General features: G+C 42.1%; 1 protein-coding gene across 1 annotated transcript in view; it reads left to right on the plus strand.

Moving 5' to 3' along the window:
• ank1b (ankyrin 1, erythrocytic b) overlaps positions 1-9,249 on the plus strand; it is a gene marked incomplete at both ends in the record, with an annotated part of 67,492 nt that extends 58,243 nt beyond the window's left edge. The window contains 6 exons of the mRNA XM_080046480.1: positions 101-250; positions 799-873; positions 6,177-6,837; positions 7,316-7,586; positions 7,961-8,032; positions 9,181-9,249. Coding sequence (XP_079902606.1) covers positions 101-250; positions 799-873; positions 6,177-6,837; positions 7,316-7,586; positions 7,961-8,032; positions 9,181-9,249 — 1,298 coding nt within the window. The remainder of the gene's footprint in view (positions 1-100; positions 251-798; positions 874-6,176; positions 6,838-7,315; positions 7,587-7,960; positions 8,033-9,180) is intronic.
• Between the last annotated feature and the right edge of the window lie 1,498 nt (positions 9,250-10,747).

Below are 10,747 nucleotides of genomic sequence, written 5' to 3' on the forward strand. Positions count from 1 at the left end.
TCAGAGGGAATATTTCCCCCTGACTTCGCAAACATTACTTCATTGTCCTCTTTGTCCCTTTCTTATTTTATCCTTCTCCCTATGTGCGTTTCCCTCTCAGTGGAGAGCCTGTACACCGCTCTGAAAAACATCGATCGTGCAGACATTGTGACCTCCCTGGAGGGTCAAGCTCCGCAGCCGGCACCCTGTTCTTCTGAGGAGGGTGCCTGTCGACTCAGTGACCTCAGCCTGCTGTCGCCCAGTGTCAATGGTAAGACTTGCAAACACATCCAACACCACACAAGACATGCAATGATTAAATCAGTATCCCTATCAATGAACAGCGAATTAACCCACTACATTTAGACAGCTCAAAATGTGCTATACTCTTCTAAGGGATTGAATGTTTTAGTCTTAACACCTTGTCGCATTAAACGAGTGCCAGATCATATCACCTTTTTATAGCAAGTAATGAATCCAGTTGTTTTTTAAGTATTTTAGAGTCTTCCTCATTCAACTTGTGTTACAAAAATGCCAAAAGTTTGCGTATTTAATAAAGTGACAATTAAAAATGGAAAGTTTACAGTAAGGTATTTCTCCAGGATTTACTTGTTCGAAAGCTTTATTTGAAAACCAATGTATTTGTTGTCATGAGCTGGTGTAGTCAGTACTACTAAAACATCTGAGACAAAATTCTTCAGCACAATAAGGTGAGCTGTTGTTCTAATTTACTATCCACCTCTGAAAAAAAACAACCTCCCTCCTTCCGCTGAGTCTGGGTAACAGCCGTTTCACCCTTGTCTCTTGTTGCTCCACAAGAGGTCACGGACAGGTCAAGGTCACCGCGCCTATTGCACAGGCCGCGAGTTATTAGACCCCCGTTTTTCAGAAGGGGTAAGTTGAAGTTGAAGTTGGGGTTGGCTGCATGGTGGTTTGCTGCTAATGACATGTACATGATGATGATGACGATGATGCCGATGATGAATCTGAAATGACGTTTTTGAGGCCTGAGGAATGGTACCATTCTCCCACCATGAACCCCTGGCCTTTTGCAGCATGCACTAACACCGCCTTATGTGCATTCCTCACTGAGGCACAAGTCATGTTTTTTTCAGTTCCAGTTTTACACACCTCATACCTGAACATGACGCTTTCTTATTCTCCTTAGTTGATATGAGAAACAAGCATAGCTCCCTTTTTACTATTACTGAAAAGGATTATTTTTTGATAGTCAACTAACACATTGTAGGGCCAAACACGACAACACTTAGCATATGTGTAATCCCTGATTTTCTTTTAAGGATGTTTGCATTCTTTTTTAGACAACCTGTGTGTGCGTGTGTTTGCGTGACTGCGTGCACACATACATGCGCATGTGTGTGTGTACATACATATGTGTGTGAGTGTGTGTGTGTGTGTGTGTGTGTGTGTGTGTGTGTGTGTGTGAATACGCGTGTGTCTGGGATGGATACACTAGTCAAAGTACACAGATAATGGTGTGCTCTAGGCCTTCATACCTTGTTTCTATCCCTCCCTCTTTTTTTCTGTCTGTCTCTCCTCCTTTTCCTGAGAACAAGGCATAATTTCGGCTTGACATTTTGCCTTCTGCTCAGGACAATCTCTCTCTCTCCTACACTGTATCTGAACCTATGACATGTCATATCTGCTGGCCAGCTGCCTTGCTCCTCCTCCTCTTCTTCTTCTTCCTCTTCCTCCCCTCTCTTGCTCTTCTTCCTCACAGCTCTTCCTGTTCGACCTCTGACCTCATATGACCTCATGTTGACCTCTGGGCCTCCTCTTCTCTAGTCATCTTATTTTCCCCGCGCTCCTCCCTCGTTTAGTCGAGCGGGGGCCCTCTACTCCTACTCCTCCTCTCAATCCAGCTCTGTGTGTGTACTACAGTTTGCGCACGTGCATGCTGCATGCTTTGCTGTTACGGTATCTGTTTGTGTGCCTGTGTATGTGTGTAAACGTGTGTGTGTGTGCAAGCATGTTTGAGACATGGACATTTATTTATGTCTGAAATTGTTATTATTTATAGGAAGTCAAGCAAATCCCTTTATGTAGTGTTTGCAAAGAATTTACCTGTATAAATTGCCTTAATAATAATAATAATAATTGATAGTATTTATATAGCACTTATTTGGAGGGCACTCAAAGAGGCTGCAATTAATACATCATAATCTTAAAGTAAATTTTTACCCAAGTCTATTCAGGGTTATTTGTGTCTGTGCAGTGACTGGGACTTGTGAGTGAGTGGTTTTGATTCTGACATCTTTATGTGCATGGCATGCTTTCAATGTATGAAGTTTTCTTTAAAGTGTAAAATGTTTTCTCAGTTCAATGGGTGTATTTCAGTCTTTTTTTATTGCTTCATTAACAAACAAATGTTTTCTTTTTCTTTTCCTGTCAAATAAATGGTGCGTTTTTTAATTCTTCGCATATGTAATAGATGGTCAGCTGTGAAGCAGATAATGTTACATGTACAATGTTGCTGTGACATGTGATGTCTTTCATTCATGGGCAAAAATACTAACTGTAAATCATTTTTGATAAATGGATACTGTTAAAAATCAAATAAAAGTCAGCCCCTTTGTTGATCTAGTTCAGGGCTATTCAACCTCCTTAACAAGTGGGCCGAAAAGGAAAACCGCTGGGGGTTCATGGGCCACACATGCAGTAAAACATATAATGTCAATAAATCGCTACAAATGTTAACTCAATAGATATAGTACTGCTAAATGGAATAAACTTGTCAGACGCATTCCTTTCTTCTGCACTTGTAATCGCATCATTATAACAATTTTTGTTCTTACATATTTTGGACACATATTTTTAATAACAATGTTGTTCTTACATATTTTGGACACATTCTTATGATTCAACAATGTTGTTGGAATCATCACAAAACAGAACTACTGTACATATGAGACAGTTTGAGCCTGTTTCTGTCAGTGAGAGAAATTGCACTGCCTTGATTTTGGCTCATAAGTTGTAAGGCCTATCCTGAGACTCATGCAGCTTCATAAACCAGCATCATAGGCATGTGTAAAACTGATTTACTGCATTTGTTTTATTTATCATATTACACCGTGTATTACACACGCGAACCAGATTTGCAGACAACAATTTTCCTTTAAAAAAAAAAAAATTGGCTGCAGGCAACCTCTTGCGGGCCAGAAAAAAAATAAGAAGGGCCGTATTCGGCCCACGGCCGCTAGTTGAATAGGCCTGATCTAGTTAGTACACATTTTTTCTTTTAAAGAAATATTTTGTGCGATTATTTTGTAGTTGCATATAATGTGTATAAAAGTAAAATAATTGATTCCCAACGTTTATTAGATTTGCATAAACTACGTTTTGCAGAGGTCTGAAGACAGATGCACTGTTAACGTTGTCTGTACTTTATCTACCAGCAGGCATATTGTTGTGATGCGTGTTTCTGTTTTGGTCTGGATGTGTGGGATTTTGTCTGTACATTGTGTTTTAAAATGAGTGCAGTATTGTGTGTGTGTGTGTATGTGTGTGTGTGTGTGTTAGTTTGTGTGTGTGTTTGTGCAACTACAATTGTAAAGTGAGTTGCGTGCTGTGCAGTATGTTGTCTTTTTTAAATATCATTTTGTCTGTGGAGTTTATGTGTGCTTCACCACGTCCTGTGCCTTTGACACCTGTTTGTACGTGTGCATTTAAATAGCAGGAGTGAAGGGAAAGGCTAACCCAGATTCATCTAACTCATTCTAACCCAATCATTCCTCCCTGATCACCTCATTCTAACTCGACCCTTTCATCTTCCTGGCCCTGAACCATCCCAGAAACACACACACACACACACACATGCTTACTTGCATTTTGGTCCACTAACGCAAAAGCTCTAAGAAATGACTGTTGTCACGGTAAAGAGGTATTTCACCCATTAATACATACTTTTTTATGCCGGCATTTATGGATTTATGGAATACATTTTTTTGTTAGCTACACATATTGTTTTGGAATTGCTATGAGATTGTGCTTATTGTAAAACATGTGCAGGTGATTTTTAAATTGATTAATCTGAAAATGGAAACAGAAAATGCAGTTCTTGGAAGGTCAGTTACGGTAAGCTTTTCAATCCTTTTGGTAATGGTATATACTAAGGGGTTGTTTCTGCAAAAACAGATTTCTCAAAAGATTCAATGAAAACATGTCAAACCTCTCTGAGGATCTAGTTGTTAAACTTGTTTTATCAGGTAATCGTGGACAGTGAGTGCTTTTATTCTTTAACCTAACCATAATCCTGCACAACTAAAATCAAAGGTTTTTAAATTAATGGGATTGAGAACTGTAGTGTGCAGTGTACTGTCTGTCTGTATATTGTATTTCAAGGGAGATGGTTGAATATTATAAGAACTATTTTAACAAGGTCAGTTTGTCAAAACTGCTTAAAAAGTTAAACCATTAAGGATTGTTATATAACCTTGAGGTTGTGATCACACTATACGTAGTACCTTAGGCTGTTCTTTGAAAGGTTTCTTAATCTATAGATGTTGTTGGTTTAAACCCTCCAGCTTGATACACAAGGTGACAGCACTAAATAGATTAAATAGATTTGAGCTCTGAAGCAGAACGGTGTGAATACATTATGTTCGTGGGTGAATTACTCCTTTACTGCTCAATTTCACCTCAATTCATTCATCTGAACTCATTGATGCAATAATGAATCAAGAATAATTTACTTAGAGTAATCAGGCTATCCAAGGTCCGAAGCCTATGTATTCAAAATACACTTAAGATTTATAACATAGATTTATCAGTTTTATTCAAATACTATTTCAATAGCTTATTAGTAGGATATGTTTTAATGTTTACTTTATTTAAATAGTTATACATATAGCCATGGTTTTATAGTAAACTTAGATCATAGGTAGAATCAAAAATGCAGTGGGTTTGTCCTTTTATATCTTTCCAGTGAATAATGCCTTGGTTATAAAAACAAGGTAGAACACAGTGCCCAACCGTGTGTTAAAAGTATTTTGTTGATATTGTTTGACAAATTTCAATTAAGCCATTGACCAATAAAGCAACTTAACGCATAACGTAAAACCGTTTTTTTTTAATTCAATAAATCAATCAAGTTCTCGTGAGGCTTTGCAGAAAAAAATCTCTAAACTTACTAGGTTTGTCTAATGTGCATCTGTATGTAATAGTGTGTGTGTCTGTCTGTACAATGACCTTTATTTGAATGCATGGGATGCAGACATATGCATGACTGATATGGGGCTACAGTATAATGCAAGATCAACAGTAACTTGCATTTTCCTCTGCAGAATCTGAAAAATGCTGCTGACACTCAGAAACGTGTGACAAGGGTTGGAATGATAATAGAGACCCTTTATTACAGAGAGAAGAGTTTATAATTACTGGAAAAGTTTGGCATCCAGCCTCTGCCCTGATTGGTCAAGAAAATGTTGGTCTAAACTCCATGTTTCTGTGATGACCACTATTAAATGTATAGTATATTTTTATAAGATCTTGACCAGCCTTAATGACGTCCAGTGAATCAGGATCCTTAAATCCAATCGGAAACTTTTTCTCCGATGTAACGGCTTTACTATTTATGAACTAGTGTCGTGCCAACCCTACAATAAATATACTGTATGATGTAATGACAAGACTAACCTGTTCTCTCGCAAATCAAAGAACATAGTGTAGTGCAAGCTGAAGCCCTGCACAATTCACCTCACAGGAAATGGATGATACACCTAACCCCTCTAACCCCCACCTCACTCTTATTACTGTGTCCCAATGACAAGTCCATTGGATCAAACCCACGAACTGAAGGGAATCAGTCCCCAGTATTTAAAGAAGACAAATTGACATTAGACAGATAAAGGGAGCTGATTTTAAAGAAAAGTATTGTTCCTGTGTTCTACCTTTCCAACTGAAAGGAGTATAGAACATATACTGGTACGAGCTTTATACTGATTATTCAAACTCCTAAACTATATTATTTTTCACAATTAATGAAATGGATGTAAGGATATCTTAATTCTAAATCCATGGCTTGATAACAATGGCTCCTTCCTTGTTTATTGGGACAGAGCTAAGCCCCCACTGTTTCCTCATAGGTTGAGCGAAACAGTCGATCCACCACCTCCCCCATCCTCCCTGTCCCTGCGTGGTGTTAGTAGTTCTCTTGTCACTCCTGTCTTCCCCTTCAGGTTTTGGGCTGGTGCAGGAGGAGCTGCTGTCCCCGGCCTCCATGCAGTACAGCTTCCCCTCTCCGCTGGGCGTTGAACCCTACTGGCAGGACGTCACGGGCCTCGACTGCGCCCCAATCGCTGCCACCGAGGAAGACACCTTGATGGAGATGTCGGACGTCCAGGTGTGGCCGGCCGGGGTCAGCCCCTCGCTGGCGGTGGAGGACTCGTCGCTGGATGGCAGCAGTCGGGCCGACGACTCTGAGGGCGCCACTCTCTCCCTGCCCTACAGCTTGGGTCGCCCGGCCAGCGGAGCAAGTCAGGCTAGCGGCTCCATAATGGAGCTGGAGGAGGAGGAGGAGGAAGAGGAGGAGGGGGAGGTAGAGGAGGAGGAGGCACCACAGGAGCTAGTGACTGCACTGGTAGAGAGGGACAGGGCTCTGAGGGCCACTGGCGCCGTTCCCAAGGTCAACCTGAACGGCCAGCTGGGAGGTCAGAGGTCGGACGGGAGGAGAGGGGAAGTCCTCGCCGCAGGAGGAGGAGGGGCAAGAGGTGGAGGTGTAGGAGGGCTGGGTTCAGTGGAAGGGATTTCTGTCGTTGCAGGCCAGCAGGTGTACGCCCAGCGGTGTGAGGTGACAGGACTGAGTGATTGGCGGGCTATGGAGCACAATGGAGATAACCGGTACGTTGGCTATACTTTGAGTCTATACTCAAAATTCTCAATTTATCTAGCCTGGCATACCTAGCCTGATCTTGCAAGCTTCGCGTTGCAAGTCAGTCTGGACGTCTTCCAATCTCCGTTGGGAGGACAAAATCAACAAATGAAGGGCCCAACCAGAACCCGTGTTCTGACCTAACATTTGTCCATTAGTGGAAGGTAGCCCCTGATTGGTTCATGTAGTCATCAATCTAGCCTCTTGAGACCGACCGTCAAAGACTACCTGAACCAATCAAGTGCTGCCTTCCACAAAGGGACAGAAAAAAGCCTCCTCCCAACGGAGACTGGAGAAAGGCTAGATTGATCAGCGTGAGATAAAAGAACATCGGAAGATCAGGACAATAAAAAGACTAACCAGGCTACAATGTATCTGCTATCTTAATTTATTTTTCTCTTTCTCTTTCTCTCTCCCTGTATGCTTTTTTCACATTGTTCTCTCCAGTGTGGTGGGAGGTGGAGCATTCCAACCCTACTTACCAGACAGGGACACCCTGCAGAGCTGGGTGGGCTCGGTGTCGGCGGCACGTGAAGGCAGCATGCCAGGCTTGCGTGTGGCCCAGGAGGCTCTGCTGACTCCGGTGTGTGACACGGGTTACTCTTATGTGCTGCGTGGGCGCCTCCTGCAGGGCCCGCAGCCCTATGACACGGGGCTGGGCGTCTCTCAACAGGAGGCGGGCCACCGTGTTTGGGAGAACGAGCAGAGGCGGGGCCAGGTCAGGTTGCCACGCCGACCAGCCGCCACTTCCTGCGCACGCCCAGAGGGGAAAAAATCTTTGTCCATCTCTCTATCTTTTTTGAAATGTCAGATTGGAAAATAATTCAGTCATTAAGTTTGATTTATTTGCTCGCGACCATCATCAGTTTGAGTCTCACTTACAGACTCGCACAATCATCAAAATGTATTATTTTGATGACGTCACAAAATCTGACCAGAAAAAGATGTCGTATGGTTCAGCACATGGGGAATATCTACCATGTCGGATTCTATTTGTTTTGGCTTACATTTCTGACTGCAAACAATATTGTTGCTATTGTCAAATCCAAACACTCGGCACTGCTATTAATATGTCAACTGTGTTATTTACAGAGAGAAGAAAAAGAGGATTACCCTGCTGAGCCACGGTTGGTTTCTGAACAAGGAAATGTGCTCGCTCGAAAGGTAAGCGAGTCGTGTTTTCGCCATTTACGCTGAGTCATATTCACTACGAAGAAACATTGTAAACCGAAGAATACAGCCTTATACTGTCAATCAGTTATATAGCCAGGCACAATGGGTGGGAAAATCACAGGAGCCACCAGCTAAATCTTGGTTTGAAGTAGTTTTCCCCATCAGCAGATTTGACAACAGATTGCTGATTTAGAGAAAATCTGGAGCCTAAGAAATTAGGATATTAGACATCCATATTTTAAGACATTAAAGGAATATTTCATTGTTAGCTCGTTGCCTCACTCTCTGGTTCAAGGCAAGGCGACTAAAACCATTCCTTTAACTCTGTGTGCATGTTTGAATGAGACATGGGCAAAGGGTGCTCATCTCTTATTAACTCAGCTCACACCCTAGTCGATGGGAAGTGTTAGCCTGCTTCCGCCAACAGTCACAAGATAGACTTTACAAAATCACTCTACACTCCTGTGTGCTTGTAAACACATATGTTGTGTTTTGTTGACCTACTAACAAGCACATCTGCAGTGGTTTGTTCATAAAAATTGTAAATAAACAAGTCACATCAAGCACACATGATTGTTAGGGATGTCTATCTTCTGATTGTCGGTAAACGGAGGCTAATACTTCCCATTGACTACCAGTATTGAGCTAAGCTAGTAAGCAATTAGCAACCTTTGCCCATATCTCCTTAACAAATGCATGCGCAGATAACAGATGACAGATGCGCAGATGGTTTCTGTCACCTGATCTTGAACCCACGAGTGAGGCAACAAGCTAAGAATACATTTTTTTTAACTATTCCTTTGATATACAAAACATTTTCAAGGAGTAGCGGTGTAATATGAGTGAGACATTACCACTTTTCATCAACATCGTGGTGCAATGCTTTTACATTTGTAAACTGATATGATATATTGAATACTGTGCTTTAGGCAGTGAAGTTTTTGGAAAATGATGTCTTCTGAACTGATTGACTGATGCATTACTAGATATTAAACAGTGATAGCTGGGACTGCAGCGAGCTGCAGTGGCTTGCCAGTGGACTGACAAGTCATTTTCCTGCTCTAGTAACATTTGGAGGCTTCAGCAGTTAACTGGTCCGAGTGTTGTTTCCTTTCCTCCTCCCTCCCTCCTTGCTCCAGGTGGGGGTGGATGTGAGAAGGGGCGCTCAGTCAGGGCAGCGTACCAGTCTGCGGAGAGTTAATCACTGAAATACACATACTTCCCCAGTCCTCCAGGTACGGGACACACAACAAGCACTTGTGCATCCCAGTGCTTGGATAGCAACATGTATGGCAACATATTGGAGCTCAATAGTCTCTAACATGCTTTTCTGTTCCATTTATATTCAATTTAGAACCCTAGATTTGGTATTCACTTTGATCTTCTTCTTTTTCTTTTTTTTGGAAGGCCAAAGTAATTTTGTTTTGTGTTGTGTGTTGATTGTGTTTCTCTCTGCTTTCTAGGACCGGAAAGCCACTGCCAAACCATCCTCAACAAAAAAAACACAACCGGAGCGCAGATGGAAATGAGCGAAGGTGGAGAGGAAGAGTGAGACAAAGACTAAAATAAGTGCAAACTACAAAATGAGAAACACAGAATGATCCTCAACGTGTCACCATGGACCACCATAGAAGAAAAGAGACAGAGAGGGAAAAAAGAGGAGATCAACTTGTAGTTTTATAACATTTGTAAACAAAAATATCAAATAGAATAAGGCATGATTTTCTTTTTCTTTTTTACAAAAAAACATAAATGTCAGTAAAACAACCAAGAAAAAACAAAACAACAAAAAGTGCTTCCTGTGAACTGTAATCGCATGATAACTGCTGGTGCATGCCCTCTGACCTTTTGAACTGTCATTATCTACAAACTGAAGGGGATACAAAGTATGGAGCTGGCCAATACTTGGGCCACAGGCCATTTTAAGGAACTCAAAAACCCCTCCCCCCTAACTGGAGTGGCATTAAAGATGAGTCCAATAACACTAAAGCGAAAGAAATTCCCTCAATGGATGGTCCTGTGTACAGCTAAGCTTCTGCTGAGCCAACCGATGCTTTCTTTCACTGGACCCCTTCCCTATTATTCTCAATGTGATATATGCACTCTATGCTACGTGGACATGTGTCAGTGTGTGTATGTGTGCCGCGTATGTGTGCTGCGTATGTGTTCGCGTATTCTGCTCTACCGCATGCGTTTCTTGCTTCTGGCTCGGCGCCAAGCCCTGCTTCATGATTGGCTCGTTGCCCTCCTGTGATGTCATAGCGTGCTCAGTGCTGAAATGAGAAAACCGCTGTGCTCCACCGCTCATTAGTGTTTCTGTCCTGCGTGTGTCGACGTCTGTTTCTTTTGTGGATGAAACTTGTTGCTGGTTATTCGTTCCTTTTGAAACTTGTGCAACCTTGATTCTAAAGCATTTTTGAAGGAACTGGAGCTTTCACCCCCCCCCCCACCCCACCCCACTCCCTCGTGTTTTCAAAGGGGAATATGTTTTTCTCGCAACAGGGAATGTTTTTTTAGAGTGGGGTTGGTTGCTTGATTATGGTGGGCAGCAGCTTTACAACACAAAGATGGACGTTTTCCTCCCTCATCACCATATTCTACCTTCTTCCGCAATTTTTCCCAGTAGCGCATATCACCTTGATACATAATATTTGTCAGTAGCCTCAGTCAATATGCAGTACAATCAAAGGCCTCTCCATCAGCATC

Source organism: Ammodytes marinus, assembly GCF_949987685.1.
Source record: "Ammodytes marinus genome assembly, chromosome: 18".
In the NCBI taxonomy this organism is placed as follows: Eukaryota; Metazoa; Chordata; class Actinopteri; order Uranoscopiformes; family Ammodytidae; genus Ammodytes; species Ammodytes marinus.